The 22,483-nt window shown below is 38.5% G+C and overlaps 1 protein-coding gene across 2 annotated transcripts; it reads left to right on the forward strand.

The window, feature by feature from the left end:
• The first annotated feature begins 3 nt into the window (after positions 1-3).
• Positions 4-21,950, forward strand: tut1 (terminal uridylyl transferase 1, U6 snRNA-specific). 2 transcript variants are annotated; one of them, XM_063038033.1, is made up of 10 exons: positions 4-210; positions 5,998-6,188; positions 8,141-8,350; positions 10,212-10,326; positions 10,811-10,941; positions 11,714-11,958; positions 13,446-13,555; positions 18,002-18,124; positions 18,906-18,998; positions 19,770-21,950. In XM_063038033.1, exons 1-10 carry the CDS (start codon positions 135-137, stop codon positions 20,846-20,848), a joined length of 2,373 nt encoding a protein of 790 aa, XP_062894103.1. In that variant the 5' UTR covers positions 4-134; the 3' UTR covers positions 20,849-21,950. The 2 variants fall into 2 exon arrangements, with proteins under 2 accessions (XP_062894103.1, XP_062894104.1); XM_063038034.1 differs by having other exon boundaries at positions 10,811-10,911.
• Positions 21,951-22,483: the final 533 nt, after the last annotated feature.

The following is a 22,483-nucleotide window of genomic DNA, read 5'->3' on the forward strand; positions in this document are numbered from 1 at the left end:
GGAACATCTGTCCGGGTACTGGGACTCGGGGGAGGAATCAGATGGCGGCACGGTACGGCGGTGGGAAGGTTTGAAGAGGCCGTTGCACGGTCCCCAGCACATTCGTACTGAAGGAGTTCGAGGGGAGTGGGGCGATGAACGAGTCGGATGTCAAGCCGCTCGGGCGTGGCGGTTATCACTGTTCACTCTGCGATATCCGAGTTCCCAACAGTGAGTCCGCGGGCGGGAGGTTTCGGGAGCGCGCACGGCTAGCAGTGGTAGGGCGACGGGTGCGCGCAGCGGCCAATGAGTTGGGGAGAGGGTTTTGAGCGCGTCGCCATCCCCGGCCTGTGATTTTGCTCCCCACCCTCACCTTTGCCCTGCGATTGGCCCCTTTTCCCCTCACCGCCATCCCCGGTTTCTGATTGCCCCCTACATTTCCCCCACTATTCCATAGCCACCTGTTTTTTTTTACCTCATGTATGTCTTGCGCTCAATTTCACTTCTTTACCTCCTTCAAAACTGCCTCATCTTCACCCCAGATTGGTGGAAGAGCCTGAGAGCAATATAGCATGGATACAGACCTTTCGGCCAAATGAGTCCATGTCTATTATGGCGCCTATCCAGATGACTCCAATTATTTGGATTTGGCTCATGCTCCTCAAGACCTGTCCCTACACGTAGTGCTTCTCAAATGACACCATTGTACCTACCTCAACTCATTCTATATACCCACCACCCTCGCTGTGGAAAAAGTTGCCTTTTGGTTGCTTTTAAGTCGTTCCCCTCTCACTCTAAACCTATGCCCCCAAGTCCCTTACCTTGGGCAAAGACTGCTATTGTTCACTTTATCTCTGCCTCCATAATTTTAAACATTTCTATAAGGTCATCCCTCATTCTCGCAAACACGAGGAATTCTGCAGATGCTGGAAATTCAAGCAACACACATCAAAGTTGCTGGTGAACGCAGCAGGCCAGGCAGCATCTCTAGGAAGAGGTACAGTTGATGTTTCGGGCCGAGACCCTTCGTCAGGACTAACTGAAGGAAGAGCTAGTAAGAGATTTGAAAGTGGGAGGGGGAGATCCAAAATGATAGGAGAATATGGGAGGGGGAAGGATGGAGCCAAGAGCTGGACAGGTGATTGGCAATAGGGATATGAGAGGATCATGGGACAGGAGGATGGGCAAGGGGTAAAGTGAGAGGGACAGAGGGAGAAAAAGGAGAGAGAGAATGTGTATATAAATGAATAACGACAGGGTACGAGGGGGAGGTGGGGCATTAGTGGAAGTTAGAGAAGTCAGTGTTCATGCCATCAGGTTGGAGGCTACCCAGATGGAATATAAGGTGTTGTTCCTCCTACCTGAGTGTGGCTTCATCTTTACAGTAGAGGAGGCCGTGGATAGACATATCTGAATGGGAATGGGATGTGGGATTAAAATGTGTGGCCACTGGGAGATTCTGCTTTCTCTGGCGGACAGAACGTCTCTGTCCTTTTTCTCCCTCTGTCCCTCTCACTATACCCCTTGCCCATCCTCTGGGTTTTCCCCCCCTCCCCCTTTTCTTTCTCCCTGGGCCTCCTGTCCCATGATCCTCTCATATCCCTTTTGCCAATCACCTGCCCAACTCTTGGCTCCATCCCTCCCCCTCCTGTCTTCTCCTGTCATTTTGGATCTCTCCCCTCCCCCTCCCACTTTCAAATCTCTTACTAGCTCTTCCTTCAGTTAGTCCTGAGGAAGGGTCTCGGCCTGAAACGTCGACTGTACCTCTTCCTAGAGATGCTGCCTGGCCTGCTGCGTTCACCAGCAACTTTGATGTGCGTTGCTTGAATTTCCAGCATCTGCAGAATTCCTCGTGTTTTAGTTTGTTTAGTGCTTTTATTTCTGTTGGAAATGATTGCTTCAGAGCAGATATATGTTCCCCTTTCAATAGATAACATGCACTTTTTGGAGATTTTGAGACATTTTGAACTTCAGCAAGATATGAAAATGCTCCACTCTCTATATTCTGCTTTTTTTGTGCGTCACATTGATATCATCTGGACAGAAAACCAAAGAACCAAAGGGTTCAAAATAATTGAATATATTTAAATAACATAAGAAATGGAAATAGACCAATCGGTCTCTCAGACCTGATTCTCCATTCAGCAAGATGATGACATCTTAGGTTGGCCTCAATACCACTTGTACTGAAAGAAAGTATGCAATATTAGATCTCCTATTAGGAAACGAGTTAGGACAGGTGATGGAAGTGTGTGTAGGGGAATACTTTAGTTCCAGTGATCATAACACCATTAGTTTCAATTTGATCATGGACAAGGATAGATCTGGTCCTTGGGTTGAGGTTCGAAACTGGAAAAAGGCCAAATTTGAAGAAATGAGAACGATCTAAAAAGCGTGGATTGGGACAGGTTGTTCTCTGGCAAGGATGTGATTGGTAACTGGGAGGCCTTCAAAGGAGTAATTCTGAGAGTGCAGAGTTTGTATGTTCTTGTCCGAATTAAAGGCAAAGTGAGTAAGAATAAGGAACCTTGGTTCTCAAGGAATATTGGAATTCTGATAAAGAAGAAGAGAGATGTATGACATGTATAGGAAACGGGGAGTAAATAAGGTGCTTGAGGAGTATAAAAAGTGCAAAAAAAAACTTAAGTAAGAAATCAGGAGGGCTGAAAGAAGACATGAGGTTGCTTTGGCAGTCAAGGTGAAGGATAATCCAAAGAGCTTCTACAGGTATATTAAGAGCAAAAGGATAGAAAGGGATAAAATTGGTCCTCTTGAAGATCAGAGTGGTCAGCTATGTATGGAACCAAAAGAAATGGGGGAGATCTTAAATGGGTTGTTTGCGTCTGTATTTACAAAGGAAATTGGAGTCTATGGAAATAAGGCAAACAAGTAGTGAGGTCATGGAACCTATACAGATTGAAGAGGAGGAGGTGCTTGCTATCTTGAGGCAAATCAGAGTAGGAAAATCCCCAGGACATGACAGGGTATTCCCTCAGACCTTGAAGGAGACGAGTGTTGAAATTGCAGGGGCCCTGGCAGATATATTTAAAATGTCGGTATCTACGGGTGAGGTGCCGGAGGATTGGAGGATAGCTCATGTTGTTCCCTTGTTTAAAAAAGGCTCTAAAAGTAATCCGGGAAATTATAGGCCGGTAAATTTGATGTCGATAGTAGGTAAATTACTGGAAGGAGTACTAAGAGATAGGATCTACAAGTATTTGGATAGACAAGAACTTACTAGGGAGAGTCAACATGGTTTTGTGCGTGGTAGGTCATGTTTAACAAATCTATTTGAGTTTTTCAAGGTGGTTACCAGGAAAGTAGATGAAGGGAAGGCAGTGGATGTCGTCTACATGGACTTCAGTAAGGCCTTTGACAAGATCCTGCATGGGAGGTTAGTTAGGAAGATTCAGTCGCTAGGTATACATGGTGAGGTAGTAAATTGGATTAGACATTGGCTCAGTGGAAGAAGCCAGAGAGTGGTAGTGGAGGATTGCTTCTCTGAGTGGAGGCCTGTGACTAGTGGTGTGCCACAGGGATCAGTGCAGGGTCCATTGTTATTTGTCATCTATGTCAATGATCTGGATGATAATGTGGTAAATTGGATAGCAAACTTGCTGATGATACAAAGATTGGAGGTGTAGTGGACAGTGAGGAAGGTTTTCAAAGCTTGCAGAGGAATTTGGGCCAGCTGGACAAATGGGCTGAAAAATGGCAGATGGACCTTAATACAGACAAGTGTGAGGTATTGCACTTTGGAAGGACAAACCAATGTTAGAACATACAAGGTAAATGGTAGGGCACTGAAGAGTGCAGTAGAACAGAGGAATCTGAGAATACAGATACAAAATTCCCTAAAAGTGGCGTCACAGGTAAATAGGGTTGTAAAGAGAGCTTTTGGTACATTGGCCTTTATAAGTCAAAGTATTGAGTATAAGAGTTGGAATGTTATGGTGAGGCTGTATAACGCATTGGTGAGGCCGAATCTGGAGTATTGTGTTCAGTTTTGGTTACCAAATTACAGGAAGGATATAAATAAGGTTGAAAGAGTGCAGAGAAGGTTTACAAGGATGTTGCCGGGACTTGAGAAATTGAGTTACAGAGAAAGGTTGAATAGGTTAGGACTTTATTCCCTGGAGCGTAGAAGAATGAGGGGAGATTTGATAGAGGTATATAAAATTATGATGGGTATAGATAAAGTGAATGTAAGCAGGCTTTTTCCACTGAGGCAAGGGGAGAAAAAAACCAGAGGACATGGGTTAAGGGTGAAGGGGGAAAAGTTTAAAGAGAACATTATGAAGAAAGACTGGATGAACTAGGCTTGTACTCGTTGGAATTTAGAAGATTGAGGGGGGATCTGATTGAAACGTATAAAATCCTAAAGGGATTGGACAGGCTAGATGCAGGAAGATTGTTCCCGATGTTGGAGAAGGCCAGAACGAGGGGCCACAGGTTGAGGATAGAGGGGAAGCCTTTTAGGACCGAGATTAGGAAAAACTTCTTCACACAGAGAGTGGTGAATCTGTGGAATTCTCTGCCACAGGAAGCAGTTGAGGCCAGTTCATTGGCTATATTTAAGAGGGAGTTAGATATGGCCCTTGTGGCTACGGGGGTCAGGGGGTATGGAGGGAAGGCTGGGGCGGGGTTCTGAGTTGGATGATCAGCCATGATCATAATAAATGGCGGTGCAGTCTTGAAGGGCCGAATGGCCTACTCCACCTATTTTCTATGTTTCTATGTTTCTATTAGTGGAGGGGGGCTTCTTCACACAGAGAGTGGTAGGAGTGTGGAATGAGCTGCTGGATGAAGTGGTAAATGCAAGCTCACTTTTAACATTTAAGAAAAACTTGGACAGGTACATGGATGGGAGGTGTATGGAGGGATATGGTCCAGGTGTAGGTCAGTGGGACGAGGCAGAAAAATGGTTTGGCACAGCCAAGAATGGCCAAAAGGCCTGTTTCTGTGCTATAATGCTCTGTGGTTCTAATACCCCTTAGTTGTAGATAATCCCACTAGGTGAAGCATTCAGCATCTATTATGTTAATTCCCAACTGCATGTTTTTTTAAGTTCTTCCTTTTCAAATCAGAGATCATCTCTGTACTAAACTCCAAATATTATAGGCTCAACTTATTCAACCTTTTTCATCTGGTCATCCCTTCCCCATGGAATCAACCGAATGAACTTTCTCCAATATGTGTATAATTTCTTAAAAATGAGAAGGAGAATTAATATGGATCATAAAATACAGTAGTCCTAGCACTGGCTCTATTAGCATGGACACAATTATGCGTACTTTTTCATCCAGTTTTTCTTCATCAGAATTAAAGTTGAATACAGAATTTAGGAAATGTAACATAAAATATGTTCCGTTTTCAGTCCTGCCATTTATCGTAAACGTCTATGCTTCATATTGTCAGTGAGCTGTAGCTTTCTGTATTCAAGTTACCTCTTGAAATCATAGTGCAAGATATATGATGCAAAACTTTGATTCTTCTTTGAAGCCCTCTCATTGCTCAGTTAGAAACATAGAAAACCTACAGCACAATACAGGCCCTTCAGCCCTACAGTGCTGTGCCGAACATGTACTTACTTTAGAAATTACCTAGGGTTACCCATAGCCCTGTTTTTTTCTAAGTTCCATGTACCTATCCAGGAGACTCTTAAAATACCCTATTGTATCCGCCTCCAGCACAGTCGATGGCAGCCCATTCCACGCACTCACCACTCCGCATAAAAAAACTTACCCCTGACATCCCCTCTGTACCTACTTTCAAGCACCTTAAAACTGTGCCCTCTTGTGTTAGCCATTTCAGCCCTGGGCGAAAGCCTCTGACTATGCACATGATCAATGCCTCTCATCATCTTGTACACATACTTGGACACATCACAGAATCCCTGAAGTAAATTATGTTTCAAGAGAAGCACACAAAGTAAATTTAGTCCTTATTTGATTTTAAATAGCTTGAAAAAAGAGATGGTCATTCCCTCTTTATAGTTTATGAACTCTTGTTTTTCAGGTCCCTCCCTAACTGAACACATTAAAGGAAAGAAACATCAAAAGCTTTTGAGTGTGAGGAATACCAGGAAGTTGCAGCAAGAGAAGAGTGTGTTTGTTAGTGGTTTCCAAAAAGGCACATCGAACTTGGAGATAACAGATTACTTTCAAAACTTTGGCACAGTTGCAAGCGTGATAATGGACAAGGACAAAGTAAGTTAAAACCCAGCTTACTTCAATATGATCCTAATTTGTCGGCAATCGCCTCTGATCTGGGCCGACATTTACGTGCCAGGCGGCACCTAATTGATTAGCTTGTTTATTTCGACTTTTTTCTTAAAGATGTGCTGGGTGCGTCCCGGCTACTGCTGCATTCTTCGCAGATCGGTATCTGTCCGTGGCCCGGGGGTTGGGGTGGTGGGACACTGAGGTGTCATCTGTTTCCATCAGGGCAGGCGGGTCATCTTCTTCTATGTCTGCCTGCCTCGATGTCGAAGTTCGAGGTTCGTCTTCTGCTGTGGCTGATGTGGAAGGCTTGAAAAACGACAGTATGCTTGACTGCTAGCCTCGTGCATTTTTTTCTATCATACAGTTCTTTGTAAGTACTCACACCATCCTGCAAATATGCCCTGAACCGACGTACCCTTTCAAAATTAAGGTCGTACTTTATCATTGCAGCGAAAATCTTATGCAGTTGCTTCATGTTCAGTTCCTGGACAACTTCACTTTCGGTCCGTTTGCTACTGCATTTGGTTTCGATTGTTATCCTTTCCTCTTCCAATTGCATCAGCTCTTCATCTATCAGTTCTTGGTCATGGGATCCCAAAACCTGTTCAACATCACCTTCGACAACTTCCACAAGCCAAACTCACTTTGTCCTTACTTCGTTCACCACGGTCAAAACGCTTAATCATGTCTAGTTTTACGCTAAGTGTAACACCCTTATGAGCTCTTTTAGGCTTTTTTGATACCTTAGAACTCATCTTGCTAACGGCTGCTCACAGACACGTGTTTAAGTAATGCTGGCGAGAATGCAGTTCCGAATCCGGGGGAGAGCGGCTACTTTTTTCGCGCGCTGCCTTTTTTCGTAACAGTGAAAACACCTTCTGTTAGCGAAAACAGGGAACTAATGTAGGTCTTTCGTAACAGTGAGGTTTCGTAAAGCGAACGTTCGAAAAGCGGGGGACACCTGTATATATTTAAAGAGTGGAAAAAAAACAACAAAGCTTCCTGAAAATCTGCTGTAAAGCAGGAAATGATAAGAATATTCATCAGGTTAAGCAGCATCTGTGGAGAACTCAGATTCAAATTCTGACATTTGAACCGAATAAAAACACTGATTTTAAAATCTGAATATTTGGTGTTTACAAGCTATATTTCTGGAAATGAAACAGAAAAATCAGAGAAGGGAAGGGAATAGTCTCAGGTGAACTACAAGAAGTAAAGGTAGTATCTGGGAGCAGAATTGATGAAACTTTCAAGATTAGGTCAAGAGCAACATGTGGCACTGACAATAACCATCAGTGTTAACAGAGAATGAGGTGTAGAAAGGACCCCATAACAAGAATGTCCTACTTGTCCCATATCACTTTCCACTGTAACATTTATTTGAAGGAAGCCAGTAGGATGAATAAATAACATAAACTGAGAATTAGTTCAGCTAGATGGAGGAGGGTGATGGTAGAGATTGTGGAGAAGGACTTTGACCTTTTTCAAAGAAAATCTGGAGAGCTGTAGATTCTCTAGCTATTGAGGGTTGGATGTAGAGGGTGAAAATTATCAGCCATAATCATAAAATCTGGAAATTGTTCAAAGTGGCGGAGTAACTGTGGTAAATGTTGGTGGGAGAATACTAGTATGGGGAGGGAAACTCAATCAAGAGCCTTGGAGAGGAGATAAAGGTGGTCTAACAATGCTATCTTCCATACCACTGCTGTTGTAGATGAGCACACATTCATATCTGTACCATTTCTTTGAAGCTACTTTCACCTTTAAAACTTCCTGCCAGAACTATAATAGCACTTAATCATGGTCCTCTCTTAAGGAATTTCTGATTGGTTAGAAAGGTAAACAATTGACTGACTTGAAGGTAATTTACTAAGTCTGCATGTAAACTGAGTGTAAATGATTGTGGTTTATTAACCATGCAATGTTTTTATCAATAGGGATTATATGCAATTGTTGAGATGGAAAGTAATGAAGAAGTGGAAAAAGTGCTGTCTATCCCACAACACGCCATGAACGGTCAGAAGCTAAGAGTGAAACAGAGAGAGTATAAGGAATTTAAGTATATTCCAAAGAAAAAGCAGGATCCTGGGAAAAAACTGTTCATAGATTTTGAAGAATTGTCTTTGGCTCTCTGTCAAGCAGTTGATGTAAGTATCATCCCTCGTGGATGCAGCAAATCTTTGGGATATGATTGTGCAGTTTCAATTAGAATGCATTGCCCTTCTCCCCAACGTGTATTTTTTTTTATTGTTTTTCATTCAACTATGTTGTTGTTTGAAAGGTATCACTTGAAGATTTACTTCATCTGAAAGTAGTGACAGTTTAGAAATTATGGTCTAAGTAGTTTCTTGGCTGAAAGGTGGAAAATGCCTTTAAAAGGGTGTTTCAAGTATGAATTTGCAGTTAATAGAAAATTTAATATGGTAAATACAGCAGGTATTTCCTCACTCTCCTTATCTGTAACTTAAAAGGATTTATGTTAAATGCTGAAATTCACTGAGATTTATGGCAGGAAAATCTCAACATTCCCCAGTGAGAATCTGGTAAATTGTTTATTTCCAATTTAATTTGTACTCAACATTGTTTTGTTCACTAATAGACTAAAGCTGCCTGGTATTACATAACATTTTTCTTTGCAAAACCAGATGCAAACAAAATAGATGTAGCTGACTTTCTCCTAAGCATAAGGTGTAGAGGTCTTAATCCATTGTTTTAAATGGGATCTCTGGCTCTAAAAAAAAAAGAAAAAAAAACTTTTAAAATGTCTTGATTATATTTCAGCAAATTGTAATTTAAAGTTGATGCAGTTTAGATAAAACTAGAACAATTCTTCCATATTTTTTGAGTTTGCATTCAATTATAATAAATACCATTTTACCCTTATGGCTTTTGCTCAGTAATAGGAGCAAAATAAGTTATACAATTTTTTTCCAAACAAAAATTTGTACTGTACAATGTTTTAAAATTCAAAATTTACTGGGGTTTAAATGGAATACTATGAAAATAAATGAAAGGTGGTGTTTCTTCTGTGCTGAAAACAACTTGATCTGAGATTCACTTATTTTGTAAGTAGAGGTTCTTTTGTAGCACATCTCAGCATCATTTTTCTAAATTGACAAATGTTCCTGTGGCTCATGGAATCAGATCTATTTCTGTTTTAAATCCAATCACTATAATATTTAAACAAAGCATTTGTTTAGTTCTCAAAGCCACTCTGCTGGTACAATGTGGTGAATTGTGCCGATGCCTAGAGAGTACTACTGTCCTATGTTATGCCCCCTTGTACCCACGTCTTATCAGTTTGGTGATGATCTCTGGGAATGTGGGTCTGTTAAAATTTTTGCTTTGTTTTTGTTTTTCATTTTTCATTTAAGGAAATACTATACTTTCTATAAGTTTATAAAAATTATTCTAATAGAAATTATTTAATAGGGCTGCTTTTGATACCAACAGGTAATTTAGCTAATGCCTGTTAGCAGGAAGTTATTTTTTGATGGTGGTATAGTGGAGAAGAGGCGAGTAAATTTGAAAAGAATTTCAAGTATGGTGAATAATTGAATAATTTATTGTTATATGAATAACTGCAGCTTTATAACTTGTCTATGGACTGAAGGGAACATTTTTGAAGAATAGCCATTAGTATTGTGCATATATCTTCTATACTACCATGTATCATTAAATGATCCAATATTGAGAACTCGGCTATCCTATAATTATAATTTATTTTTAGTTTAAAGTTCTAAAGAAATAAATTTTCTTCCTACAAATTCCTTGAATTTTGTTGTTATAAAGTCTTTGGATCTGTTCACAGTATCTGATCAGTTCCAGTAGAATTTATCCACACAGTCATTGTCAAGTTTTGTACAAAAAAAAACTATTCCATTTAATTTCCATCCACTTGTGAGATCAATTTAGTATCACAAAACATTAAATTATTTTCTATATAAAACTAAAACTGTTGATTACTCCTGTTGTTCTGAGTAATTACAGCAATGGCTTTTATGATAGGTTGATGAACAGTTGAAGAAGTTGTTGGAGTTGTTTGAGTTTACAGACGATGAAAGAATGCTTAGGAAGCTGATTGTGTCACTATTACAAGAGGTCTTTTTAGAATTCTTCCCAGGTAAGTGTTCTGTTTATCTTTATCATTGATCTTTAATAATTGTTTTGTTTTCTCTCTCTCCCCCGATCTATCTATCGCTATAGTATGTATATGTGTGTGTGTGTGTATATCTCTCGCTCTCTCTCGCTCTCTCTCGCTCTCTCTCGCTCTCTCTCGCTCTCTCTCGCTCTCTCTCTCTCGCTAACTCTTATGTTTGAATACAGCTTTTGGTGACTTTACTCGTGACATTACAGTGCAATGGGCCCATGTGTCTTTCATGCTGGCAGTCTGGGATAGATTGGAATCCATGTATCAGGGTTGAAAAGATGAATTAACCTCTAGCATTATACAAATTGTATTCCTGGCATTATTTCATTTATATGTTGGTAGAATTTATTTCACTCACACAGCAGTTTAGTTTTTTAAGTACTACTTTCTTTCAATATATTGTTAACTAGAACATGAGAACATAACAGCAAGTGACATATTGTGTTTTTGTACTTAGGTTGTAAAATCTTGCCCTTTGGGTCATCAGTGAATGCCTTTGATATTCATGGCTGTGACATGGATCTCTTTCTGGATCTTGAAAATACAAAGACTTACCAGGCAAATGCCAATGCTACAGATAAGACTGAAGTATATTTTACGTTTCTTTGAGAAATCTGTTAATACTTGGCCAGTGTTTAAAACCATGAGTGGATTAGAATTTCCCCAGTTGTTGTGTACTTGGCATATTGAATTGTTTTAAACAACCCAAAAGAGTGTTAATGATTTCAATTTGAAACTGACATTTAAGCAACACTGCAGAAACTTGTGCTCCTAAAAAAAAAAGTTTTTTTTTAACATTGAGCCTCAATTTAGTTGATATGAAGTATGGTTGATATCTAGTTGTTCTTCTGAGGAGAACATTGAATTTTGATAGCTAGGTGTTCTGCTCCAAAATGCTTTAATCTAACAAACAGAAGTCATATTATCCAGGTGGCAGGAAAGATACTGTTGCAGTATCTCCCATCTTGTAACGTTTTCTTGAATTAAGATTGGATGAGTGAAGCTGCTTTGAAATTAAGTTGTCATTTTTTCGCTCTTAGTAAGCTTTGTTTCATTGAGAGGCAAGTTAATAGATTTCTTAGGTAATTACTTCACAATAACTGGTGTAACCTTTGATTGAACTCCTGAGAACAAAATCTGAGTAACTTTAATATTGATATTCAGTATAGTGCTGAAAAAATAGATTCTAAATCCAGTTTGTTTTGGAGTCCTCACTTGAAATTTCCCCAGTGGTTTTAACTATTTCATAGCTCATTAAAATTTAATAAATTCCAGCTATGAAGGTGAAGGTGACCGCCTAAGAGTTGAAAATTAATAATAGCAGCAGAATTCATCCAAATAATATTTTTTTTATATATAGTTGCAGGGTGTTAAAGATGTTAAACAGGATGCTCAGTCTGAAAGCCAACCTGAGGATTCGATCTTATCGGACATTGACTTGAAAACGTCTACAACACCTGAAATACTTGAACTTGTAGCCACAGTGTTACAGAAGTGTGTTCCAGGTGTTCACAAGGTTCAAGCTGTTACAACTGCCAGGCTACCTGTGGTGAAATTTATTCATAAGGAATCAGGCTTGCAAGGAGACATCTCTATTAATAATAGGTACTGTGCATACCAAGCTAATTGTTTATATTTATAATTAGAGAAAGGAAACATTCCATCACAAACAAATTTTATTCCACCATCTTAATCGTTAAGTGTGAAGCATAGATACAAGAATTAAACTGGTTTAGTTGTGAACCTACAATTATTTAATTTCTTTCCCATTATCCCTAAAACCCTTTCTGAGAACTTTTTCATGAGTCTGTTTCTTTGAGCACATTATCACTGCTGAGTTCCCCATCTCTTTCTTCCTTTCTTATCTTTCTAATTAACTTTCCAAATCCTCATAAACCAATCTGGTTTCCTTGCAAACAACCATTCTGTCCCTAATCTCTTCAAGGTCATTGAATATGCTGTAAACTTCCATTATATCCAACTAAATTGGGACTTGCCAAAGGAAGGGTATCTTCAGCAGTGCCTTCACTTTCTATTCCTAGTACAATTTTCTTTGCACTCCGTTAAAATCCTTTCCTACTTTTCTACAACTACACACTAGTAATTGGCAATATTTGCATTTGTATGGTTTCAGCCTTGTGATGTATATGGTAATATTCATTTGTACCTCTTTGTGGATTCCTTCACTCTATTTGTTATCTTGCTTTAGAAGAGTTTCTTACATTAAAGTTGAAGGAGGATGAGTCATCCCCTTTGACCCTGTCTACTATCTCTGTACCCTCATCATTTTCTCTCCTTTCCTGATAACTTCCTTGTGCTCTTCTGCATTCTAAATCCCAAGCTGTCCAAAATCCCTTATACTTTCCAGCTGATTGATTCCCATAAAATGGCCAAACTCAAACTTGAGCAATTTACCTCTGAAATCTTAATTAATAACTTTGTCATTTATAGTAATCTCCTGATCTATTTTTATCTTTATTTCTGTTTATCCAAACTTTCTGAATATATCTATTTACTAAGTCCTCCTCACACTTTTCTTAATTAGGTGGTCAGAACTCCCAACTACAAATTTAAAATTCCATCATGGTCTTTCTTCTCCTTATCTCTGTACCTGTAGAGTATCTCTGTACATTCCTCTGACTCCATAGCTCTCCCAACTTCAGCTGTTTTTCCCTGTGCTGTGTAATTCATATCCTAAATCTTACCAAATCTCCAGTTTCTCCTCCTTTTTAAGATCTTCATTGGATTTCATTTCTTTGATAAAGATGTTGGTCAAAAGGTAATGTCCTGTTTAGGCTTGTGATCCTCTGAAGTGGCTTAGGCATTCTTAATAAATTATGTCTCTGAGAACTTGGTCTTTCATGATTTTTTAAAAAATGTTTTTCCTGCGTATGTCAAACTATAACTTCATATAATTAAAATTTCTGTGCCAGTGATCTTCACTACAGAGTGGTGATTTTAGTTATTATAAGATCAAAATTAACTATGATTTTTAATACAAAACAAAGTAAAGCTAACAAAAGCTAAATAAAGCATTTTATTAGATGGCTTGAAATTCTTATAAGAATAATAGAAAATGTTGTATTTTATAGATTGGCTGTACGTAACACAATGTTTCTTCAGCTGTGTGCTTCATTGGATCCAAGAGTGAGGTCTCTGGTTTATGCTATTCGCCATTGGGCAAAACAGAAACACTTGGCTGGTAAGATATTCTCCCTCAGCTGCAGTTATTGTATATGTAATTTTGAGACCATGAGCATTCACCTAAGTAGAGGGTGAAGACAAGAGTGAATGGAAATTTTAACTAATTGAATGAGCCTTTAAAGTTGTTGCTCATGTACATTGCTTTGAAAAAGTACTCAGCCACACGGTTCCTCAATTAGGCTGACGTTTTTCTGTGAACGACTTCCATGGTGTTCTTTGTGTCGTGGCTATCTGGAGAAGACGAATCTCAGAGTTGTATACTGCATTCATGCTTTGATAATAAATGAACCTTTGAACCCTTTGTTCATATCAATGAGTATAACAACCAGGGATTTTGATCAGCTTAACTGAGAATTTTTATTTGTGAATCACGTGCTCCTTTTTTCACAGTAGAGCCCAAAAAAAATCAAGAAAAATTGTAAAGCATGAAAAATTAAAAATTCAGAAACTGAAATGTCAACAGTTCAAAAAATATTTATCCCCCTTTGCTCAGTACTAAGTTGAACAACCAGTAGTCTTTTTGTATAAGTCTCTATTAGCTTTGCAGAATGTGATGGAGCAAGATTTGCCCATTTCTCCTTGCAAAATGTTCAAGCTGTGTCAGGTTATTTGGGGAGCGGCGCTGTACAGCAATCTTGAGGTCTTGTCAGAGATGTTCAATCGGGTCGACATTAGGATTCTGTCTGGACCACTCAAGAACATATATTTCTTATTTGAAGCCCATTCCATAGTTGCTCTGGCAGTGTGCTTTGGGTGGTTGTCCTGGTGAAAAAGACTAACTTCCTCCCCAATTTAAGCTTTCTGGTAGATGGTTGCAGGTTTTTATCCAGGATCTCTCTGTATTTAGCAGCATTCATCTTCCCATCAATCCTGACCAGATTTTACATCTCTGCTGCTGAAGGGCACCCCCATAGCATGATGCTACCCCCACCATACTTTACAGTAAGGATGGTGTTACCTGACCTGTGTGCAGTATTAGATTTATGCCACACATACCACTTGGTGTTGAGGCCAAAAGTTTCCACTTTAGTCTCATCAGAACGCGAGACCTCATTCAATGTTTTTATAGTATCCTCTAAATGATGCTTTGCAAAGTCTTTACAGGCAAGGAAGTGTTTTTTTTTTCGTGGAATGTGTGGCATATATTTAATATTGCATATCAGTCAGGTAGCACAAAGCCCAGTCAGACATATGGCCTTAACCCAATTGAACATCTCTGGCAAGGCCTCAAGCTTGCTGTCCCCAACTAACCTGACATCGTTTGAGCAGGAATGTGCAAATCTTACTTCCAAGATGTTGTGCAAAGTTAAGAGACTTGTCCAAAAGGACTACTGGCTGTAACAGCTGCGAGAGGTGGTTCAGCAAAGGGGGATGAATACTTTTAAACTGCTGGCATTTAAGTTCTTTTGAATTTTTGGTTCTTTATGCTCTACAAATTTCCCTTTTTTACTGTGGGGGAAAAAAGTGGTATGTGATTCATAGATAAAAGTTCTCACTTAAATCGATCAAAATCTCTGGAACCACACCTCCCTCATGGTTCTACCTCCTACTACCCATTGTGCTTTCCCCCATTCCTTCTTCACCTTTCCTGCCTGTCACCTCCCTGCTTCCCCTCCCCCACCCCTTTATCTTTCCCCTTACTGGTTTTTCACCCGGAACCTACCAGCCTTCTCCTTCCCACCCTCCCCCCCACCTTCTTTATAGGGCCTCTGCCCCTTCCCTCTACAGTCCTGACGAAGGGTTCTGGCCTGAAACGTCGACCGATCTTTTCCACGGATGCTGCCCGACCTGCTGAGTTCCTCCAGCGTGTTGTGAGTGTTGCTTTGACCCCAGCATCTGCGGATTATTTTGTGTTTATGAAAGTTGGCAGGAAATTTGAAGGGTCATCCAAAATCACAAGGGTGGTCTTTTCAATGGCAGAAGCTGTGAATCTAAATAAACTGTGAGATCAGACTGGAAGATCACTTAGTGGTATGTTAGATTCCCTGCACCAATGTCTCTAGCAGCATTAACCATTTTACATTCTCTTTGTTGATTTAACCATGGGATCCAACATCCATCAGCAGGCTTATTTGCAATCTAAAAAAGATGGGAAACCCATCAATCCTGTTAAGTTTTGTGTGCTCTTTCCATGACAGACAGCATGGAGATGTAAAGTGGTGTGTAGCTCTGACACTCTTGATATCATCCTCTTGGTACTTAAGAGGTAAGCAGCTAGAGCTGGAAAGTGGAATGCCTCGTACAAGGTCAGATAATGAACTCCTTTTAACAATCATGTTCAAGACCAAGACTTTTATAAACTTCAGAAATGTGATCATCTTTTTGGAGCTTCAGTCATTTACTCTCACCATCAGAATCCAAGAAGAAAATGGTTGTAAATGGACAGGGATCTGTACAGAATCCATTACTTGCTTTTCACAAGATTGTAGAGATTCAAGAAAACTGCCCATCCTTAAATGCACTTGAAGTGGTAATGAGGAACAATGCTTGTACAGTAATTCCACATTCCATGAATTAACTTTTAAAAATATAGGCCATGGACATATTTAATCCTGAAACTGAAAAGGGCAAAGTTCCATGTATTCCTGAATTAAAAGTAGAAAATGTTGGAAAGGTATACTAATTCTCTGGAAGAAAATATTGTAGATTGTTGACTTTAAAGAGCTTTGACAAAATGTAATTAATGTGAAACTGTAGCTCTGTTTCTCTTTCAAGATGCCCTTCAATTGCAGGATATTTCTAGTATTTTTTGTTTTTAGTTTGTCCTTTCAACACTTGCCATCCATGGTTGCATATGATAAACAACCACTGAACTACTGAAAGGATCTTTTTAAGTGAAGAACCATCATTAGTCATTTTTATGTTTTAAATTAAATCTTACTCCAATTGTTCTCCAATTTATGTGGTAAGATGTACTATACTTTAATGATCATCTGGTAGAATGTGTAAAACTATAATTTCAATCATAATTTTTGGCCAGTGTAGGTAACTAGCTGGATGCCAAAAGTGACCATGTTTGAAACTGGATTAGGGCATGATCGGGGTTAGCTGAAACACCTTCTGCAAATGAGTTCATCATCGCTTACATTTTGCAAGAATATCATAGGTTGTGTAGTATGGCTAATACAACCATTTAGTCAAACATTTCCCCTCCTTCAAGTAAGAAAAATTAAGGTGACTATTCTCTTGAGTCCTTTAAATACCATCCATCAACTTTTCAATACATTATATATTCAAAAATAAATGTGTTCAGATACAGGTCCACAATCCCTTATCCGAAATCCTTGGGGCCAGTTACAGTTAGGATTTCAGAATTTTTCAGATTTCAGAACACCCCCCCCCCCAATACCAAAAAACACGTATGCTCAAGTCCCTTATTTAACCTGTCTCAGTGCGGTGGACTTAAAGACCCAGTGGCTCACCAAACCTACGCACATCCTCCCGTATACTTTAAATCATCTCTAGATTACTTATAATACCTAATACAATGTAAGTGCTATGTAAGTAATTGTTATACTGTATTGTTTAGGGAATAATCACAAGAAGAAATTTTATTTCCAACAAAAACATTCAATAAAACATAAAAATATACAGTTTCAAACGAACCGAGTCAAACACATGGTAAATGACTTATTGGAATAAATGTAGAACATCACTGTCACTATAAAACTTCAGTAACTTGTCTTTCTGTTTATTTAAATCATATACAGTGGTAGCTCCGACACTATTTTCTTCAGTAGGACGCCGCACAGACACACCACGATCAAGCTTCTGCAATAACTCCACTTTCTGCGTTATTGATAATGATAGATGCTTCCTTTTCTTTTTCTCATTGTTACACATAGGGGTCTCTGCAGCTCTTTTTGACATTTTCATAGTGAAATTAAACACAAAGTCAACAGTGAACACAAAATATCAGCGAACACGTGTAACCAGTACGAGCGCTGGGCCACAACTGACGTCTGGCAGCCTCTGTTAGTGCTGCCACGTCACACCTGAGTGACGTCAGCTGTTGGCGAAAAAAACTTAGGTTTTTGGATTTCAGAATTTTGGATAAAGGAATGTGCACCTGTATCATATTTTGCAGATAAAACTTCCATTAGATGGACTTAAATCAGGCACACTATTGCAGGGTTTTATTTCCAAATTGCTAACTTTTGAGTTGGCTTGCGTCAGTCGAGGAACTATACATTAATGTAAAATTCACTTTAATGTGTATTTAACTGTAATATACATGTGTGGGAATATTGCTGTATTTGTGGTATAGCATTCTCAATGAAATGAATTCCAGATGAAATATAGAAAAATTTAGATTCTGTTTATATTGTTAAATCTATATATTTTTTAAAAACAGCATCTAGCTAGTTTTAGCTGTTTCAATGTTCTTAGACAAAAATGTTTCCACCCATTTGGCTACATAACTTATTTTTCACTTTTGCTTCAGGAAATCCTTTTGGAGGGGGGTCGTTGATGAATAATTATGCAGTTACTCTCTTAGTTGTGTTCTTCCTTCAGAACCGAACATCTCCAGTTCTTCCCACTGTGAACCATTTGAAAGAGCATGCAGGTATGGATATACGAGAAAACAGGGTCAAAGCTTCACTACTGTGAACAGATTTTTCATGTGTTACTGGATTAGGAGAGTGGTATTCACTGAGCGTGGTACGTATATGGAATGAGCTGCATACAGAGTGGTTGACACAAGTACAATACTGTAACAAAATTTAAAGACGTTTGGACAGGTACATAGATAGGGAAGGTTTAGAAGGATATTGGTCAAATGTGGGCAAATGGGACTAGTGTAGATGGGCATCTTGGTTGGCATGGACCAGTTGACCCAAAGGGCCTGGGCTATGTTACTCTGACTGCCTTCCATAGAATGACTGTCAGCCTTAGCAGTTGTTTTGCCTTTGCATTGTTAGGAAGGGAGATCTTGGATGGTTAAATAATGACCTCTACAGGGGACTGTGGAGATCACCAAAATCTTCCTTCAACTCTATAAAGTATTTAGAACCTTTTGATGAAACTGGAATTGTATAGGAGCTTTTAATTTGTACACAAGTTTGAATTTTACTGTGTAGATCTATTATAAAGGGACTCTCGTAAAATAGGAGTAGTTAAAGTAAATCAAACTAGAATGTCATTATTCTGAGAGCATGCATTGAGAAAGTTAACAGTTGAAAGTATCCATAGCCTCAGTAAATAATTGATTGTGAAGGTATGCTGTAGCTTACAAATTGCCATTCTATGCAGATAATGAATTTAAATTATTACAATTATCATATTTATATTTAAGTTTTGTACAACCTTTCAGTGAAATGGAACTTAACAGAAAACTTCTTATTAAGGTGAGGAAGACCAGTGTATAATTGATGGCTGGGACTGCACTTTTCCAAGAGATTGCTCTAAAATTGAAGCCAGTAAAAACACTGAAAGTTTATGTAAGTATTTGGTTCTGACTGACTGTAACTTTAAAATTAGTGTTTTATTCTTTTTAAGTTTTATGTAAACAGGTTGTTAAATGTTAATTGAAACTTTAAAATTATTCGCAAACAATGCTGGAAATTAAAAATATTAACAAAGTGTTGTAGAAAGGGAAACAGTTGATGTTTCAGGCCTGAAACACACACTCTTCTGTTTCCACTGATGTTGCCTGTCGTACTGTGTATGTTGAGCATTTATATTTTTTAAAATTAATGGACATAATGCAATAATATTACATTTTAATTTAGGCAAAATGAAATTCAGTTCTGTGGTAGTTGTGGTCTTGCATATTGCTTGTGTAAGTAATCTGTATTCAGCTCCATTTTCAGGGATGGTTATATGAAATTAGTCAGATCAGGCAGCCACTGTCAAGACAGAAATGGAGTTATTGTTTCATATTGATGACCTTTCATTAGGAATTTTCAGCATTCTGTCTTTATATTTCCATTGTCAGCATCTTCTGCTTAATAATCATTGCAATTTGGAGCAAGTTCAAGGCTGCTTCAGTTGGCACCTTACTGCTTCACATTTCTTCAGTTTTTATTGCTGAATGTGGGTGATTGAAGTGATACATTTCATTCCTCCTTTCAATAACCTCTGTCACTGCCACACCAGCATTTAGAACCTTCTTGTTGACAGAGGGAAACTTCTAAAAAGATGGTGAGGTTAAATTTTGCATAGCATGAATAATTATCCTTGGAAATCTGACACATTTTTGTTTGCAACAGGTGTACTACTTGCAGAGTTCTATAAGTTTTATGCTGAATTTGACTACGCTGGAACTGTCATTTCATTGAAGGACGGCAAAGTTCACCTTGTAACTGACTTTATTGGTCCTGATTCTGATAAAAAATTTAAAATTGGTCCAATTAATATCCAGGATCCATTTGAACTGAGTCATAATGTTTCAGGAAATGTCAATGAAAGGACAGCACAAAGGTTTAAGCGGCAGTTGGATGAAGCCTGCAAATACTGTCGAAGCCTGCAGTACCAGAGAAAATCTAACAAAGGGAAGGTCTGGGGTATAGTCAGATTGTTTCAACCTTTAAGTAGTACTGACTGTTCCCCTGCATCTTCTCCACTTGGAGATCATAGTCCAGGCAAAGAAATGAGCGATGGTGAGAATATGTTGAGTATCCCCTTTAAACTGTCATGCCTTTCCGAGCAAACAAGGGAAAGACTACATGGATCTCCAGATTTTAGAGAAGTTTGGTTTGACAAAGTGTGTCATGCCGTTATATATGTAATGGAGTCTGTCCTTAAATGCAGCTGTTCATTTACTGGGGAAAATGATGTACAGATCAACGATGCCAAGATCCCTAGTTTGGGTGAAGCTAAGATTAAAGAAGAAGAGATCAACTTTGGGTTGAAGAGACCATATCCTGTGGAAGAGTTAGCAGAAACATCAAATGCCAAAAGAGCAAAGACTGAAGTTCTGTTGTACAAAGGAGAAGTAACTTGGAAGTGTGCTGTTTGGAACAGAATATGGATTGGACGGAGAAAAATTAGACGTCAGCTTCGTTACAGAACAAATGAATCTGATGCAGATGATCACTCAGTTACCAGTTCCTTAGAAACTGAGGCAAAAGTTACTGAAGCTATATTGCAGCAGGAGGGGATTGGAGATAAATCTAGTCCATTAATAACATTTAAATTAAGTGCCTTTCTGGTTGGAGGTAATGAAGACACGAGGACTGTGATCAGAGTTGCACCAATTCCAGACTGTACTTTATTTGTAGAATTCTTCCATTTCCTGAAATCGTTTGTTCCCAAGATGGCTGAAAAGTGCATTGAAAATTTTGACTAGAATATTAAAGATGTGTCATTTAATGTATCTTCATTTTAATAGCTATTTTGTAAACAAAATGAACTGCTTTTTGAAATATGGGAATTTTTTTTGCCCATTGAATAGTTTATAAGTTTCTCAGAAAAACAGTAAATCTGAACAAGAGAAGTTCTTTATTTTGAGTTGCTAAAGTAAGCATTTGTGTTGGAAACGTAGAATTGGAGGAAGCAAAATTAGGGCAAGTCTAACAAAAGCTCATTGCATCAAAGTTTTGTATCATTTATGTTGACGAGTGGCTTCATGCTTACACACAGCCAACATGAGTTGGGGTTATTTGGATAGAAATCTGTTAGATGTGTTTTCTCAGTGAGAGGGATATTGGAGATTAAAACTTATGAGACTAATTTTCTCTGTTGAAATGGAATGTCTGTTCTGTTTAAGGACAGAACATGGCTGTAGTTTGGAGTATTTTCTATTTAGTTAATAATTCCGCATATGACTATGTAGAGCAATCTTGTTATGCAATGTATTCAAATTTAACTGAACATTAATTTCTATTTGTAAAGCTCCTTTAACATTGCAAAATTTCTCATGGTGCTTTGCAGGAATGTTATCAAACAAAAATGAATGCTGGGCTACTACTAAGGATGTGATCAAAAACTGTGAAAGCACTTAGGCTATGGGTGCCTTAAAGGAAGAGAGTTAGAAAGGTGGAAAGGCTTATGGAGCATATTCCAAAACCTAAAAGTACTGCTGCTAATGATAGAGCAAGTAAGTTTGAGAATGTTTGAGGCCAGAATTGGAGGATCACACATATCTCAGGATGTTACAAAACAAATAGAGATTAAGGTGATAAAAGTGAGGCCATGAAGGTATTGTCATTTACTTATTAGCAGTTATCGGAATTCTAAATACAAACTGATTTGTATCAACAGTAAGTTTTGTTTTTGTGAAATACTCTTTTTAAGTACATTTTCTGTGATTCATGGTCCAGCTCTGTTCTATTGTAGACTACATGATGCTTTGCATTATCCTTTTCTAAACTGGCCAAAGAGTTTTGATTACTGATTCTTGTACTTGGCGTCAATAAAGATACACAGAATGTACTTTTCCAAACAAATGAAAAAATGGGGGTTTGATTTTTTTTCATATATTCAAGTTTTCTTCAGGTAGTTGTTTTCTTTTCACTATCTGGATATTTTATATTGACACATCAGTATAAATGTGTGGAAGAAAGCTAATATAGGCCAAACTTCAGAATAAGAAAATGATTTGTGGTCTTCATTCCTCCCTCTTCTAACTAATTTTTCAAATTTAGATCAACTACAACACTTCCATTAATTCTTCATTGTGAATGTCCTACTTCAAAGCCATAGTGTGCTGGAGTAGTCATTCTTAAGTGGTGCTAAATGTATTTTGGATAATATTGGTTCATTAACTTGATTTAGTCTGGTTTGAAGGGTCTCGTGTTAGTAGTTATGAGTGGAAGTTGGAGTGGGGATGGAGAAATACTATTCTAGTTGCAGGAGATGATGGATACAAGTAGGTAATATGGGAAGAAGAAGAAAGGAGATTTATCTCATTGAGTATCATGATGATTACATTAAGTTTGCAGTAATGTTCATATGCTCAATAATTGTATGTGATTTTAGAAAA

The sequence above is a fragment of the Mobula hypostoma genome, chromosome X1 (assembly GCF_963921235.1).
Source record: "Mobula hypostoma chromosome X1, sMobHyp1.1, whole genome shotgun sequence".
NCBI classification, from domain to species: domain Eukaryota; kingdom Metazoa; phylum Chordata; class Chondrichthyes; order Myliobatiformes; family Myliobatidae; genus Mobula; species Mobula hypostoma.

Excerpts from the sequence above, each read along its gene's own strand:
- tut1 (XM_063038033.1), top strand. The coding sequence starts at position 135 with ATGAACGAGTCGGATGTCAAGCCGCTCGGGCGTGGCGGTTATCACTGT. Across the intron at positions 6,189-8,140 it reads TGATAATGGACAAGGACAAA|GGATTATATGCAATTGTTGA; the intron begins GTAAGTTAAAAC and ends TTTTATCAATAG. Across the intron at positions 18,999-19,769 it reads TAAAAACACTGAAAGTTTAT|GTGTACTACTTGCAGAGTTC; the intron begins GTAAGTATTTGG and ends TGTTTGCAACAG.